The 17,397-nt window shown below is 42.3% G+C and overlaps 2 protein-coding genes across 2 annotated transcripts in view; one reads left to right on the top strand and one right to left on the bottom strand.

Moving 5' to 3' along the window:
- Positions 1-7,423, bottom strand: part of C4H14orf39 (chromosome 4 C14orf39 homolog) — a 29,849-nt gene extending 22,426 nt beyond the window's left edge. Inside the window, exons 1-3 of the mRNA XM_068400114.1 lie at positions 7,375-7,423; positions 6,986-7,042; positions 3,784-3,910 (exon numbers count right to left, since the gene is read on the bottom strand). Of these exons, the coding sequence (XP_068256215.1) occupies positions 3,784-3,910; positions 6,986-7,042; positions 7,375-7,423 (233 nt within the window). The remainder of the gene's footprint in view (positions 1-3,783; positions 3,911-6,985; positions 7,043-7,374) is intronic.
- Positions 7,424-10,668: 3,245 nt separating this feature from the next.
- LOC137661779 (proline-rich protein 2-like) lies at positions 10,669-14,615 on the top strand. Its single transcript, XM_068397402.1, has 2 exons — positions 10,669-11,052; positions 14,175-14,615. The coding sequence occupies exons 1-2, from the start codon at positions 10,669-10,671 to the stop codon at positions 14,613-14,615; spliced, it is 825 nt and encodes a 274-aa protein (XP_068253503.1).
- The last annotated feature ends 2,782 nt before the right edge of the window (positions 14,616-17,397 follow it).

The following is a 17,397-nucleotide window of genomic DNA, read 5'->3' as shown; positions in this document are numbered from 1 at the left end:
GTGCTACTGACAAACTCTCTGCTTATTCAGAGAGAATAACCTCTGTAATGACAGGTTGTCAACAGGCAACTTCTGAGATGCTGGGAGCTGAGATTCAGATGATGGACGAATCATCTGGACAGACTGGGCTAGAGTAGGACAGCAATCCTATTTCCAATGAAAAAAAATCACATCCTTCCTCCAAGGGAACCTTCTATAGAAAAAATCAGCACAGCACCTCTCTAGTCAGAGCTTAAGTGATCTACAAATTCAGCTTTTGTCCAGAATACAAGCTACCCTAAGGCTACAAACACCTACAATGAAGTTTGTCTGAGTGGAACTATCCGTCCTAGGAGATGTACACATAAAACTCAATTTTAGGAACACATACATAGATACTATCAAAGCTAAACATTGAAGAAATAGAAGAAGGAAAAATCCCTAAGGACTGAAGAGACTAAGTGAATCTGGAACAGCAGAGATACAGTTATATTTAAAGAGTTACATCACCGAGGAGAAGGGGAGAAATGGCAATACAAAACAAGGTTGCAACTGAACAAAGCAAATAGCTCATTACTAGACAGGTGAGAGCAATTGAGGACATATGGTTCACTTTGCACTGCGTATTCATGAGTTGGGTAAGTAAAGGGAATTTTTGGATGTGAGTATGCCCTAGGGTTCAAAACTAGAGGGTTTGTAGCATGCAATCACACAAAGTATGAATGTGCATTTGGACAATCACTCCAAAGGTGGAATAAAATAGAGGCTTCAGGAACAGCTAAATTCATGTAATTTCCATCAAGGAAATAAATAAAGAACAAAGACCTGACAATTAATTTGCTGAACTGAAGTCCAATAACCTTGAACAAAAAATATTATACTCCAGGTGGTGAGACAACACAACAGATAATCAACATTTGTAACAGCAGTAAAGTTTGTCAACAAAAAAGCTGAATGAGAAATTGGAGTATACATTCAGGAAATTTAGTGCTATTGGCACAAATTTTTTGACACCACTGATGATTGAAAATGTAATTACAAAATGCCACTTCACCATATCTACTGCAAATCCAGCAGAAAGCTGAATTTTTAAAGGGTCAGATTTTTTAAAAAGTAGAAATCAAGATACTTATATACTTATATAAAAATGTACTGGCACAAAAACACTGTGATCTTCTTCTACTCAGAAAACTCCATGCCTTTCTTTGGAGGAGAAAAAAAAACAAGTAATGAAAAAGTCATAGAGCTTTTATTAATCAAAATCCAAACCACATTGTGTGTAACATTTTGTGTTCACATCTATTCTGTGGATATGCAAAAAACATATAGTACAAGAACACTGCTTTGTAAACACAAGAAGGTATACAGGAGTCGAGTAACTCATCTACTAGTTTGCTAAATGCATCACTGTTTCACAGAAGTTCTTGGTAGCTATCACATTTATTTGTCCTTCCTTTCATCAGCTACAGTATAAAAAAATCTTTATCCACACTAATCTGAAAGCAATAAAAATATCCTGTAGTTTAGCTAGTAGGACAAGACAACAATTTCTTTTCCAAGTTAGAAACATTCTGTATTCACCTGGCTTCTTTTTTTATTTACGTGAAATCTCATCATCCTTGAACCCAAATTTAAAAAAATAGAAGAGAAACCACAAAACTGGAATAGGTTCCATCAGCAGTATTTCACCACTTCTTATTGTTCTGGGATCAACATAGACCAATACAGATTTCTTTAGAAAACACAGTAGTATCCCAATACACCTGTCTCATATATCGTATTTTCTGTAGACTTGTTGAATATAAGAATCCTGTATTTTGTTCAAAGTCTTCAAACATGCTTCAATATACTTACGATGTCTAGTAATTCAGACAAAAAGTTGTTTCTCTGAGAGCTCTGCTGAGCATTACTGGCAATTAGTCAACTATGAAGGTGGTTGTGACTCCAAAACAATATCTGAATTTACAAAATCAACATTAGAATCATGTCCAGTATATATGGAGTAACAACTAGAATAAATTTTAGAAGTTTAAGATGATTCTACTACATAGTGCTCTAATTGTCTGATCTTATAGCTAGGGCTTGTTTATCATCGTTTTCGGTATGTCGTTAAATGACATTTTCAATAATTTAAGACACAAAGTCTCTACTCTTCTGCAAGCATTGTCCTTCTATGAATACATGTATTCATTAATGAGTCACTTCTCATTTTCAGTTTCTTTACACTAATGCCATTAATTATTCTTCACAGGACCTGAGCCAAACCCCATTGAATTCAATGATTAAAATTTAGATCAGATCCTTAGTTCTACCCTTAATTTCTTATTTCTTTATTTGCATCACTTAACAGTTTGTGATTTGCAAACAGATTTGCAACTTCAGAAGAGATCTAAGGAAGTAGCAGGAATGGTTTCAGAAACTTAGAAAAGTGTTTATTTTACACTTGGGGGCAAGAATTTAACGTAAAGGAAAATTGGAATTTTCTTGTCAAGGTCAAATCTTTTCCTGACTTTTCTTATGATAAAGCTACAAATCAGTATGGTATGGCAATTGATTCAAACAGCTAGCCACTATACCCACTTCATTCACTAATGATTCCATTCTTTCTTCTGTTTTCAGACAGTTCAAAATAAACCTAGAAAGGACCCTGATGCTATCTTTGCTTCTCTCTTTATTCTTAGAAACACCCACATTCTCCATTCACATCCTAAAAAAAATTTCAAATATATGTTATAGACATTGTTATTTAAGTACTTATCTTTAGGTATGGAATTGCAAGAAAACAGAAAGGATAGGATTTGCTAACAAATCATCACTTCAACTGGCAAGGAAGTAGATAGATTGTGGAGAGATGAACGCTGTAATGAACAGACAGGATTATATCATCTGGGCCAAACTCTGTATTGTATTTATTGTATTTACAGATTTGTCTTTTTAGCTACCCTTGCAAACACCTGAAATTTTCATTTTTAAAAATGAGACATTCCATGTCAGTAAGACAAAAATCCTTGTAGCCAAATTCTTGCTTGAGAAACTTCTAATTACTAAGATCTAAAAGTGATCTGCATTTAAAACTTGCACTAATCTGACAGAAAAAAAATCTATTAAAAAACCTGTGAACTGCAGCCCATTGCATTCATCAAAACAGTGTGCCTAGAGGAACAATTTTGCAGTCTGCAGTAAAATTTATACCAAAATTTGCTAGTAAAAGTACACGCATATCTGTATGTAGAGGCAGTTATGACACATCTTAGGAGAGAATATGTATAGGAGAAAAAGTAACCTGAAACTTTGTGAATAAAGAATAGAAAGATGCTTCAATTTCAGGAAGCCAAATTCAGAATTAAACAAATAATATAATGGAGCCTTATTGTCACTGATAGTTATTAACTTTTTTTAGTTTAAAAAAAAAAGCTTTTTTTGAACAGTATTCTTAATAATGTTCAAATTTGACAGAACTCAGATGCATCCCAATACAGAAAAATTATGTTTCTATTACCTTACTACTTTAATACTTTAGCATGCTGCAAAGATAGTACTTGTGATCTCTGAAAGTTGTTGATTCTAATAAAGAAAAACAAAATGAACTTATATGTAGTCTGTTTTTCTATAATTTACTTTTTCAGGGGATGGCTAATACTGCAATTTTTGTACTTGATGATTTGCAGCTTGAAAAAAATAGGAGAATATTAAAGTTTTCTTTAACATCACTCTTGTCAGAACACACATATATTTTTACACTACTTCCTCACTGACTTTCTTAATGCCATCCATAACTCGAAGTTCAGGCTGTATTATACTTACGCATTGCAGCTCTCCTTACTACTCTCACTTTGCTTGTGCAAATCAGCAATTGCATCGTTGCTGTTATTTATATTTTCCTGCAACCTAGCGATTTCATTCTTTTTTTCCGTGATTTTTACAGTATACACTGAAATTAAAAATAAATAAGTAAGTAAACATATCTATTTTCAACATGTCCATGAAATAAAAAGTCTGCATTCAGTATGAGTAAAAATTTTTTCCAGAATACTTAATCTCAATAGGGCCAGATGAGTGGACAGCCTGCAATTAAGCAAAGCAACAACAAAGTTAGTCAAAAACTTAGGGAGTTTCAGCTGTGTGGCAAGTACCTTAATTATACTTTAATATTGTGAGATTGACTTTGGAAGAAAGCAATTATTTGTGCTGTTTCTGCATCCCAGTCTATGTAAAACTGAACTACTAGTGGCAGAAAGCAAAGCACTCTTAACAGTTAGAGCTGACCCTTTTCTTTTGCAGTCCACAGCGTCCGCAGATACTAGAAGTAGTATACAGAGAGAGTATAATCCACTTTGTCCTTGGTAATGCTTGCAACTGGGGAGACTGATTGACATACAAAAGTTGCTTGAGATAAAGGTCTCTTTCAAACATTTATTTTCTTTTACAGAAGTCCAGAAACACAAATGTTTTGAATAGGAAAGCTGACTGCAAGAAGGGAAAAATAAAAACACCACTAAAGGCATATAAGCAAATTATTACTTGAAACAGAGACCTTAAAATGAAAAGGGAATTTAGTCACGGTGGAAATGTGTAATGTATGACAAATATAGGAGACAGAGGTTAATTAATGAAAAAAAAAGCATTGTAACGACAAATCCTCGAGCACTATGGTATTTGTGGAGATTCTTGAGGCAGATTCTTAATTCTGCCTTCTCTAACAGCTGACAGCTGATAACATTTTCTGAATGAGTGGTCAGTAGAGAATCCATGTTGTTGAACATGATCAGTGTTCTCTTTCACAAGTGAAAGCTGTGAGAGCTATCGTGCATGCTCACGTTGCAAAGCAATGAGCACAACTAGATGCACATTTTTTCTCTGTGCTGTTTATTTCTTTTTTTTTCATACAAGGTTTCACATTTATTAGTGCCAAATCATCCTTTGCCATCACTGCTGCCCTGATGTGCTATATGCCAAAGTTGGTGGCCCTAAGCAGAAGTCAATCACAGACATCCTGCCCTTCTCATCTACTTGACCGGGAAGGGCATCTTACTTATGCGAGATGTGTCGAGTTGTTTGCATTACTAGTCTAGAAATTCAGGTCATCCTGAAGTTTGGGTCTGGTTTTCCAGTACTTGCTGTATATTCACTTTCAAAGCCAGCTGCATTTATACCAGAAAAAAACACTTCTCAGAAAGAAACATCAGTCAGTGAAAAGCAAAAGATTCTCAGTGTATTTTAATATTGTGAGTTATCCTGAATATATTCAATATATTAATATCTTCAATACTTAAGTCAGTAACTTCCCTTTACTTAGCATGAAGCATAACTATTGGACAACTGACATATGCTTCATTTCTGTAAAAAAAAAAAAAAAAGGTGTATTTGGAAGCACCCTGCAGATGACATTTTGAGATTTACCAAGATTTAACATAACTGTATTAACAAAATAGCTATTACATAAGCAATGCTATATACTTAACATTTCATTTACTATTTTCTACAGATGAGCACTTCTGTGACAAGCGTGAATTGTTTGACTCACCCTTTGCTTTCACAAGGACCTTGTGGATGAGATCCATCTCACCCAACTTTACAATGCAGGCACCTACTTCAGAACTAGACATCCATGGCTACAGCTACACTCAGCGGAGACAAGCGGACATTTTTTAAAGCTTACTTTTTCTAACCTACTTTAAACTCTTTCTTCAGGATATGACAAATCACACCCTAAAAGTGCCTGTTTCCCTCCACTGTTTATAAAGGGACTCTAGCCAAAAAGCCTGATGAATCTCACACTAGAAATCCGAGGCTGAATGCCACAACTGTTCCTCTGCCAAGTAATACTCACACAGAGACGAAATTAAATCAGTGGAACTATTTCTGGGTAAGTTTTTGAAAGATTTAAGCCAAACTTTTAAAAGTCTGAGCATTGGTTGTGAGTTCACACATGTTTAGATATCCTTGAACTGAACAGGCAAATACTATGCCATGTTACTACACAGCCTTTGGATTTTCCCCAAAAGCATGCTCATTTACCACAAACTTGCATAAATGTTAAGAAAAACCTCAACCCTAAGGGTCAATTATGTGACTGAAGAGTTAAAACAGAATTCTAGGTGTACCAGATTTAGTGTTACAGATGTTTAATGCTTAAGATGCTTCAATTTAATATTGATAATCTTAATGAGTAGGTACTTGCTTGGACATATCAGTCAAGATTATCAGAAGTGTTGCCATCAAGAGAAACACCAATTAGACCAGAATTCTCTCATGTTCTTTTTCCTGAAGGTTATGAGCTTCAATATCTACCTATGAAGTACCAGTGATGAGCACAGATATCCTCAGATTGTCTAAAGAATAGTTTCTCTACTACAACCATTCTTGTGAGTGAGTGATACCATATAGTAACATGGCAAAAAAAAATCTGTCCAGTCCTAAGTCCATAATATTATGTTGTCTGTAAGTCCTGGGGGAAAAGAATTTGATGTGGAGCAAGACTTCCTCATTGGGTTTACTGTTCCGAATTTCAAATAAAATTACCAGTTGCTTGATTGCAGAAAAGAAGAACCAGGCTTGAGTAGGTAGCAGCAAGTGAGAGAACTTTCATTATTTTAAGAAAACAGAAAGAAGCAGTGAGGCAGAGGTCCAAATCTGGAAAGAACAAAAAACATGAAGAAAGAAAGGGAGGCAAGTGGCAGATGTATTGAGCAAGCACAGCTGAATCGAAGAACTGCCAGTGACTGTGAGGAGCTACAGAGTAAGAGCAGGAAATGGCGCAGCGTGAAACTGGCTGTCCATGAGACAGCTGAACGGCGTTAGCTAAAAGTCGCAAGCAAAAGCAAAGTCTGCTAGGGAGAATGAGCAAGTATTGATGGCAAAAGATGAGGTAGGGTGAGAGCAGGACACGGGACAGCTTTCATTATTAGGCTTGCTTCCGCCCTGAAACACAGAACATGTACTAGAACCAATGAAACAAAAGCAATGTGTTCACAGTCTAATAAAATGATAATTTATCACTACTCACAATTTATCTGTTGATTCACATGTTCCTTAGCATAAGAAGTTTGCTCTAGCTGGAAAACTAAGAAGAAAATAAACTTTTTCATGTATATATATACACACATACATATCTATGAGTTGAGCTGTAAAACAGATGTATGTTGTGCAGATTTAATTGCACAAACACTGGTTAACAAAGATTTTAACAAAATAACTAAATAGCAATTTTACTATTAAATAGCTGTTAGTACCCTCCTCCATAACCTCACAGCTAACAAAACATTATGTGGGAAACATCAAAACCTTAATACTATAAATTTATTTGAAGTTAATGTAACTGTTTAAAGCAGAAAACATCACTATTTCTACTGCATTAGTAATTATTAATTAAAAATATATGATATAATGACCTACCAAACTCAAGCAGAAGTTTGTCTAAGTTGCTCAAAAGCCTGTCACTCATTGTGTAAACTACAAAATAAAAATGCAGTTTAAGGATTAACACAGTCAAAAGCTTTCTTGATACAATAAACAAGTCAAAATTGCAAGAAAACACATTTTATGATGAAAGGGAGAAAAAAAGCTTTAACTTCATTTGAATTATTATCTAAACCACTTTAGTGGAACTGAGTTTCTCACTGATAGTGGTAATGGACTCAATGAAAGTCTAAACCACAGTTAGGAAAAAAGGAGGTATATCATTTAGGTAAAGCTTTGTTCCTGGAGCAGTTCTATCTTTGAGAGGCTTAATGTTCTTGGAAGGCACGAAGAATGCAAGAAAAGATGCCTGTGTACAAAATGTGTAGCCTCTACTCCAGCTGGTTTACTAAGCCTATCGACTGCAACGCTGGTAATGGAAAAGCTACTTATCCATTCTGTACACTCCTCCCGTAGTAATTGCAAAGTACATTTAAATCAGAAGGTATATGCTTAAGTGTGATTAAAGACAGAACTCATATACAACAGAAAGCAGATTATTACAAATTAATTCTTCTGTTTGCATAGTGCTGCTATGTGCAGAAATTAATTTATGGGTTTTTAAACAGTTTGGGAGTCATGTAGTCTTCTAAAAAGGATGCAATCACCATTTTATCGGAACGCACTGAACACAGCTAGTTAGCTCAGATATACTTAACGTTAATCAAAGTTATCTGATACTGAACTGTCCCACAATGGCTTCTGCATACCCTTAGTACTGTGCAAGAAGTAAAGCCACAACAAATTGGTGATGAGGATGAGAACCTAATCCAGGATAAAGTGGAATAGAAAACAACTGCGGAATTTAACTGAAGTGGCATTAAGGCTACATACTGTAGCACTGAGACTGTGGAAATGGGAGGGGGTGGGGGGAGCATTTAAAATGCTGGATGTTTGACAGAAATGAATTTGCCTAATAGTTAAGTGAGGATCAGAACACCTAATCCCAGTGACTGGATTAGTACAGGCTGTGGTAAAAACTCTGAGAAAGAGATAATAGTTTTACCGAATGTGTTTAAAAGCTTGGAACCCAAGTTCCTGCTGCCTGGAAACACTTAAGACAGCAAACAAAACATTTTCTGAAAATACTAAGAAAAATACGACCTCAAGCCAGAATATTTTTGCTTTCACACAATATGAAAGAAAATCCTAAGTAATTCCTTTGGATGCAAAAAGTAGTTTGGAGCATTTATTAAAAATCTGATCTCTAGAAACAGTTTAACAATGTTTGTTAATTGTTTCCCTGACAGTTCCCATAAAAACTGCAAGACATTGGGGCGTACACAAAAGGTACACAGATGAATGCAAAATAAAAAGCACAAACATTACTTTAAACAGCAAAGAATTTCTACTCATTGGTTTATAAATCACAACACAAAGTTCACCAATGGAGTAGACTGTACAGCTGCATATTATTAAGATACACACTATTCTATCATCTAGTCACTAAGACAGTTATGATTAATTTTATCTTTTGAATGTTCTTGTAGAGGAGAGAAACAGAGCTAAAGTGACTGTTTAAATTTTTTTTGTAATTTCACAATACAGTTTAGGTAAATTGCAGGGTAAAGTTAGGGTAAAGTTGCAGAAAATGACACAGCTCCTGAAAGCATGCACATGTAAAATACCTGCTAGTCTGGATACCATTAAAATGAAGTAACATAAATGCAAGTGACAAATGCTATTCTCTATTGTGAATTGAGAGGATACATATGTCAGTAGCAGAAAGGGCTGAGAGATGCAATTGCACTGGTAATCTATAGGATGTTTGTAGATTTCAAGAACAGTAGTTAACACCAGCCTGAAACAAAAGACACCTAAATTTTGGACAATTGATGACTTCCAGGATATGACTGTAGTAAAGACTGATTCTTGGTCCTGGGGACAAGTAACATCAAACCATTAGCCAACTATGAATGACAAATTCAGAGGATGTTCTCATGTGGGGCTGTTATTTTTGTTAAAGAGAAATATGTAACACACAGCAATGGGTTAAAGTTTCAAACTGCATATATTATTTCTAATGGTTCTATTCAGAACGCTGCCAGAAGAAAAACGTTATTATGGATCTTGCATTTTTGTACTGCATTAATAAATGTAATTATATGAAATTCAATTGTGGCAATAAAGTTTCATGTATTACAAGACTGCATTGAGTGCAGAAACGACAAACAAACTGCCTGATGGAGTCTGTAGCCATTATCATAACGCTGACATTAATGCCACTTCTCATAGCAGAGTTAGAGCACTATCTTCATACACCATCCGACAATGGCCATTTCTAGGTTCTTCATTAAAAGGTGAAAAATATCCATAATCTGTGAGGTAAATTTCTTCCTTAAAATCAAATGCTCAATTTTACCCATTGTCAGTTGTGCAACAGTATTAATTTCTGTTGGCTTTATATAAACAATTTTCATTCCAGCAGGGTTCTCTTGAGAGCAAGGTGTATTTCTCCTGTGCTATTCATTACTGTTTAAGACTCTCTTAAGTGACAGGTTATTTGATTCTTACTGAAATTTAGTAGAGTTCCCACTCCTAGACTAATTTAAAATAAAGATGTGCCTCATCCTGCTGTTTATGTTCCTCTACTCTTCTTCTGCAATGCCATTTTAGGAACCCTGTGAGGAGACTTGAACCCTACATTCAAGGTGAGGACTTGCCATCTTTTTCGAAACCCGCTGCTTTCTCTGTTTCTAACATCATTGAAGCCCTTTCCTAACCTTCTAGTTATTACATCTGAGTTAACATAACTGTAGGGCTCTTCATTTATGAAGTCTCTGTTTCTAACACTTATGTTTCAAAGCGCATTACCACCGTGCACTCTGTACCACAGCTTCATTACTAGCTACCAACGTGTCCTGTCCTCAGAAAGTCAAACATCTACTGGATTGGCATGCATTTTACTTAGTCAGGCACATACCAAATGAAAGGATATTGCTGCAGATTATTCCCTAAATTCGTGGAATTTGAAAATTAAACAGATTTTTGTCAAAAGGTAGAGGAAAAAACTCATCCTGTGGGATACCACAGGGGCTGCGAATGGGCGCCACAAAATGGCGGCGCAAGAAACGGGGAGCGAGTCCCTCCTGGGGGAGAGGGGTGACGGGGCCGGGGCGGCCAGGTGGCCCCTCTGCATTTTGAGGGGCCATCAGCACTGGGAAAGTGACCAGGACGTGGTGGCCCTGCACCATCTGAGGCGCTGCCAGAAGGGGAAGGGAGAGGACAGCCATGACGGCCGTCCAAGGCCTCACCCAGAGACGTCAGGTGGAGGGGGCCGGAGCATGGCCACCGTCCCGCTCCCTCAGCTTCCTCCCCGCCATCCCGGAGGGCAGCAGGGGTGACCCAGAGCTGCCGCCAACCTACCCCGGGAGGAGCCCCGCACCCCGGCGAAGGGCTCGCTTCAGCCCCCGCGGGGCCGAGCACCGCCTCGTCCCTCTCCCTCGCCGCCAGCCGCGCCCCCGCCGCAGTGAGGCGGGAAAATGGCCGGGCGGCCCCCGCGCCCCCGGGCGGGCGGAGGGGAGGGGCGGCGGGCAGCCGGGAGCGGGGTGCGGAGCCGGGCTGGAGCAACGGGCCTCCTGCGCGGCGGGACGGGCGGCGCAGCCCCGTCAGACGGTGCGGAGAGGGCGGCAGGTGTCACCTCCCCGCCGCCCTGCTTCCCATGGCGGGGGGGCGCAGCCCTCCGCTCCCTCGGGGGCACATCAGCGGGGTGCGCGTCTCTCCCCCCCGCCCCCGCAAAAAAAAAACCACACAACACTTGTTTGCCTTAACAGTGAGAGTTGTAAGGGAAAGATCAACATTTCCGAGGGCTTCGGGGCGGAGGGCCGAGCTGGCCGTAGGTGAAAAGCGATGAGGATGCTCCATCTACCGGGGAGAGCGCGCAGGCGGGCGGGGGGCGGAGGGGGGCAGCGCCGCTGAAACGGGGCATCGCCTGGAAACATGCTGGGGGGTTAAACACACACGTGTCGCACAAAAAGAAGAGGCTGCAGAATGTAACGTGCTTTATCCACCCTCCGGGTCCCACGCGTGCTGCTGACCCAGCTGTGGGGAGGGGGGGGCGCAGGTGTAGCGGTTGCATAAAGCCTCCTTCCCTCCATACCTCACGTCTAAAGGTGCGGCCCAGCCCTCTGGCAGTTTAAAAAGGCATTAAAGTATCACACTTCCCGTCCTGGAACAATTGCTTTACACTGAAGATGCTGGGGAATGTCACCCGCCCCGGCAGCTCCGATACTCACGGCGGCCTCGCACAAGTTGCACTAACAAAATTGTGTGCGTTTATTTATTTATTGATGTGCAGCATTACAAGGCAAAAATGCACAGCCCGGACACGCAAGAAACTAGAATGTGATACTTCCCTCCAAACTGCGGTAGCAACGGGGTTGTTTTTTTCCTCCCTATTGAGATTACTGAGGCAGAGGATGAATTTAAGACTATCAATAAGCAAAGAAAAATACATGATATGGGGGGGCACAGGGTGGAGGGAAAAAAAAGACGTCAGCATGGCTGATGAAAGAAGAAAAGACAGGGAGAAGAGAAACAGGACTGAAGAGATGAACAGGAAACTATTTCTGCCACCCGCAGCACAGGTGTCGGTCAGATGTGATGTCTCTTTCAGAAGAGTCAATTCAACCAACAAGAAATGCAGCTTCAAAGAGAAAAAGCTGACCTACCTGGCTTCAGGTCAGAGATGAAGGAGGGGAAAGAAAAGAGAGAGAGAGAAGTGGAAGACGGCATGTTCTTTTGGAAGCCACATGTCTGTGGCCTCTGCTCTGTGCACCCCGCAGCCAGCGAGGCTCTGTCCTCTCCAAGAGCATCTCCATGCTGCTCCCATCACCCACCACCCTGCCTGTCCCGGAGGACGAGGGCAGCCTCCCTGCCTGCCTCCCCAGGGACACTTTAATTCCTAGGTGCCCCTGGAGTCTCCCCAATTGCTGTTTTGCAACCCCTCTTCCCAAATCACTACATAAAACCCAAGGAGAAACCGCTTCGAAGCTTTGTCCCGCCTTAAGGAATACTCTTAAAGACCACTCCAGACTTCTAAAAATAGGAATTTAATAGCAGAGTATCAGAAAACTTCAGTGATGCTCATTAACACCTCCCGGTGTCCCGGTAATTTAAGCAGCGGTGTCAAGGGGGGCTGAGGTTCCCACAGATCCAGGGACCCGAGCTCACCCGGAAGGTTGTCAGTCGTTTCAACAGGCTTTGGATAAAGCCAGTGGGAACTTCCCGGTTAATTCCCTCTAAGGACTGTGAAAAGCGGGTCCCCACGGGGGCTTTTAGGGGCTCAGGAGCCTCTTTAGCCTATCTATTTATTACAAGGACTCCCGACCCGAAGTTACTGCTCTGCACCCACCAAAAAAACGGTTTCTGAAGCTGCAGAAAGGAGGGCTTTGTGTCCCGCTGGTTCCGCCTTGTTTGTTTTGCCTTGCTTCCCAGGAGCACCCCTCTAAAATAAAACCAAAAGAACAACCCCAAAGCCATAAACAACTACAGGAAGGACTCTTTCATAGTATCGTCTCTAATCAATGATGAATAGGTTGCATTCCACTGAAGAGAGATATGGTCAATTCAGGGCTCAGAAAGGGCTCCCAAATCCGGTTCGGCTTCCCACCCCCTCCGCTGGCAGACCCCCAGGGCCCGTGACTCCTCCGCCAGCTCAGAAAGGCGATGAGCAGGTAACGCACAGAGGCTGAAGTACTGGCCCTTAAAATTCAGCAAGGTCCAGGGGCCACACATTCAGCCCCAGAAGCATTTAGACACTACACTATCTCAGGGTATCTGATCCTGGTTCTTCACCCTTCCCCAAACAAGTGAATTGTCCCCATTCCGGCTTGCTGCTAAATAAATGTTTTCGCGACAGCCCTCGTCCCCGTCCTGGGAGAAAATGTAATGTTTGAAGGATTTTTTTTTTGCATTTCCGTAGACACAGTATAGTTTTCCTTATGACTCCTGCTCTCAGTCCCCCGCCTCCCACGGGAAGGGAGCCACAAGAACACTTTGTTTTTCCAAAGGACCACTCCCCATAGAAAAAAAAAAAAAGGTAAAAAAAGGTAAAAAAAGGTAAAAAAAAATAAAATAAGGACTTATTGGGAAAAAAAAAACAGCCGAATGGTCAAAAACTTCCAGATTTATTTGAATACTTTGGGGTTTTGATTGCTTTTGTTGCAATTTTCAGTGAAAACCCTGATGGAAACCAGGGATTTTAAGCAGAGAGAAGATTTTGTAAGAACACACCTCAGTTTACAAGGAGAATTGCTGGTGTGTGTATTTACCTGCAGGTAAAGGCAGCAGCCGAATAAATCCCGATGGATCAGGAACTTTAAAACCAGGCCCCTAGCTACACCCTAAAGAAAATTAAAGATAAATCTTGGGCGGTAGATCCTTTCTGCCTGTAGCCCTGGCCGTGACCAGGGCCCTGTACAAGGAAGGTCTTTCCTTACCAGTCTCAAAACAATTCAGTTTTTTGAGTTTTCGGTGCTTCTTTATTCTAATATCAAATACACCAGCCGTGGTCTGATACCTCGTATTGCAGGTAACCTAAATAATACGCCGAAGGACAAAGATTTAATGAATACATGGTCTGAGAGATGAAAGTGGGTGAACATCTCTGTCGGTCCGATAGCATTTTAGGGACTCTTCTGTTCTTTCGATGGTTGTCAGTAATTTAAGTGAGGATCCAACCTGCACACTCTCCCTAATATTAAGCAGACTAGAGCTTTAAACATAACTCTTCTTAGGAAGAAATGGAGAGTTCAATAGCTGTTATTTCAACAATTACACCACTCTTAAAAATAAAAAGGCAAGTATGCGAAACGCATCGAAACACCGGTCTTTTCCCTACTAAGTGTCCCCCACCACATCATCCTGAGCTTGAGGTCCTTCCTCCACCAAAGCTTCAGGGCTATCTCGGTGGGAAACGCTCCCGAAAACCCCAGATCCAGTCCCCGGAGGGGCTGAAGTTTCCAGTAACCTTTTCTATAAGCGACAGCGAACACTCTGCTCCCGCTGAGCATCCCTCCGATCTCCCCCGGGGCAGCGGGTTGAAAACCAATTGGGATGAGGGCAGGGAGCCGCGCCGCTCCACGCTGCCCGCTCCAGTCCTGCCCGACCCGGAGAGCTTCCCCGGCTCCAGGCCGGGTCCTACCGGTACCGAACCAAGGCCAAAAGATCCTGTCTGATTTCCCAGGTACCCGCCCGAAGGACTGCCGGCAGTCCGGCTCTCTCAGCCAACGCTACAGACTCGGTTAGCATCACTTAATGAACTCCCGCATCTCCGGCAATCCTACCGAGACCTGTAAAGCAGGGCTTCTGGTTCCCGGGAGTGTTTTTTTAATGCAATACTAACGCAAATCAAAGGTTTTAAAATTGTATTCGCACCTCTGCTGTGTTTGGAAACTTCTTCTAGATAAATAATCCCCAGGGACTACGATTCTGGGACCCAGCATAGTTGATAACCGCTGATATGAAGTTGTACAGATACGTTGCTCAGCATATTTTTGCGTTAAGGCCCTGGGGGGGAGATGCCGGTGAGCACACCGTGTCGATGCAGGCCGTCGGGCCGGTACGGATTGCTGACAGTATTTTTGATTAATCTTTTTTAATGTGCTGTTTTATTCCTCGTTCTCCAGTGGGTTCATCTGCGCAGGGGTAACTCCTCACGCTACATCTAGCAAGGGTCAGCGCCGTAACCTAAAACAAGATACTTATCATTGTCGGCTTTTAAGGTCACGAGTAGTGTCCCTGTTATAGGGGGGGGGAAAGAAGAAAAAAGGCGGGGGTGGGAAGCAGAAACGAAGCGGACACGCCCGGGTGCACACCCAGGCTCGCAGGAAGCTCTAATGAGACACGGGGCTGAGCCAGGAGCCTGGGCACCCCAGGACCCTGTGCTTTCCTGGGGAGCCTCTCCTGGGCGCGGCACTGGGGGTGAGAGTCGATCCTGGGGGTCCCGGTCGCGCTGCGGAGGCAAAGCCCGGCCCGGCCCGGCGGTAAAGCTCCTCCGGAGCGCCGGGGCGGGGGGAAAGCTGTCGGGGTCCCGGCCACAGATAAAACGCCCGAGGGAGTGGGAGAGGGACGGAGGGACGCCCTTGGAGCTGATCTCTCTCTCTCGGCGCTGGTGGCACAGGGCGAGGAGCCCCCATATCCTTCCCCAGCCAGGTACAAGTCGGTTCCCCCCAGCCCGGACTATGCCACTGCCCAAATACAGAGCCCAGCGTTACAGCTGGAGAGGGCGCGGAGCTGCTGGGGCTGGGCTGATTTTCCCCCTCGGGTCACCCTTTAAATGATTAACACAGAGTTCCTGGGTCCGTTTCGGTGTTGCCTTTTCTTTCTCTTCCTCTCCCCTCCCAGCAGGGCTGCCACTATCTCCCCATCCGGGCCGGTTTGTGGGGAACAAAGGCTGGGGACCTGGGGGACAGCCCCTCGCCCCTGAGAGCTGCTCTCGCTGCTCTTAATGAGGATTCATTTCTTTAGCCTACAGTCCTGGCTTTCATTATGGAGCTTGTCTCGCTCTGTTCATGGTCATTAGGCTGCATCCCAGTAACTCCCTCGCCAGATCATGTGCATGCTTTAAAACAAAACTAAAAAAGAAAAAGACAGACCTACAGTAATATTAGTAATCATCAGCAGCATCTGGCAGGTCTAAATTAGCTACCCATTCACACAGGCTTTCCACCCTTCCGCCTCTCTCAAAGCAGAGGTTTTTCTCCATCAGCCCCTGTCCCGGGATGCTTTCGGGGGCTGCCGGCCGCCCCCCGAGCGGGGCTCCGGCGGGGCGGGCTGCGGGGCGGCAGGGCAGCATCCCCCTGCCCGCCGCGGAGGTCGCCGCCTCCGCACCCGCTGGCCGGGGAAGTGCGATGCTCATAGCTGGGAGGTTTGGGGGTGTTTTATCCCTGTCCGAAGTGGTTATTTGGGATCTTTCATTGAGCTGCTCAGATGACTGTTTTTCGTGGCGGAGAGGACGGGGATGGGGTGGAAGGAGACTCTCCCTCACCATTATTTACAGATATTTTCCTCTGCTCTGATTTTCTTTCTTCCCTCCTTTTTTTTTTTTTTTTTTTTTCCGAAGAGGATCAGCGTACCAAACCTGGGTCTGTAAAGTGAAGCCGAAGAGTCTCCCCTTTTATTTTTTTTTAAGTTTCTGTGGAGTGTCTCTGAACTCGTGAGTTTTGTCTGTGCTTTTATGTCTCCTCAGCTCTGTCGGGTTTTATGAAAATGAGCAGTATTGAAAGCTTTTCCATCCCGCTAGCTGTGAGCCTCACATAAATGATGTAAATGGCTCGAAGGGTTTTTTTTCAAGTGAACTGTGTAGATCTGTGAAAATAATATCAGGGTTTTCCGTCAGAATGAGCTTAGCACTGTACTGAGGCGTACCATAATCTGACCCGACACCTCCGACCATCTGCGCTATCTATCTGCCTTCTGATTTACCAAATCTTCACAAGCAAAAGACAAATTGTACTTGATACTAAATAAAAGACGGCGAGCCCCAGTCCAGCTCCATTTCTGCGGAGAAATGATTGGAGAAAATGTAAATCTGTTTAATTTCAGTCTACGGGCAACTAGCAAAGGAGCTTTCTTAAAGAAGGAAAGAAAAGAAAACAAAAAACAGTAAGAAAAAAATAACAAAGAAGAAAAGAGAAGGGGGAAAGAGACAACAACAAGATATCAAATTAAGAAGAGATTTCTTTGACAAGCATTCTAGAAAAAAAAATGCATTGTAAAGAGCAGAGGAGGGAACATATTGAGCTTAATTCAAAATATATGCTGCCTTTCCGAGCATGGTCCCTAACATTCCCTTGAAGAAATTGCCACTGAGCAGCTCTGTGTAGAATAAAGGGCGACTTCTTGATTTTTTTTTTCCCCTCCTTCTCTTCAGAAAACAGTTCGCATCCTCCCAGCTCCGAAAGTGATTTCATCCCTGCCCCGAGACGGCCGGAGGTTGCCCCGCTCCTCCGAAGGGGC

This window comes from Nyctibius grandis, chromosome 4 (genome assembly GCF_013368605.1).
Source record: "Nyctibius grandis isolate bNycGra1 chromosome 4, bNycGra1.pri, whole genome shotgun sequence".
NCBI classification, from domain to species: domain Eukaryota; kingdom Metazoa; phylum Chordata; class Aves; order Nyctibiiformes; family Nyctibiidae; genus Nyctibius; species Nyctibius grandis.
This window is presented reverse-complemented; position numbering and strand designations above follow the sequence as displayed.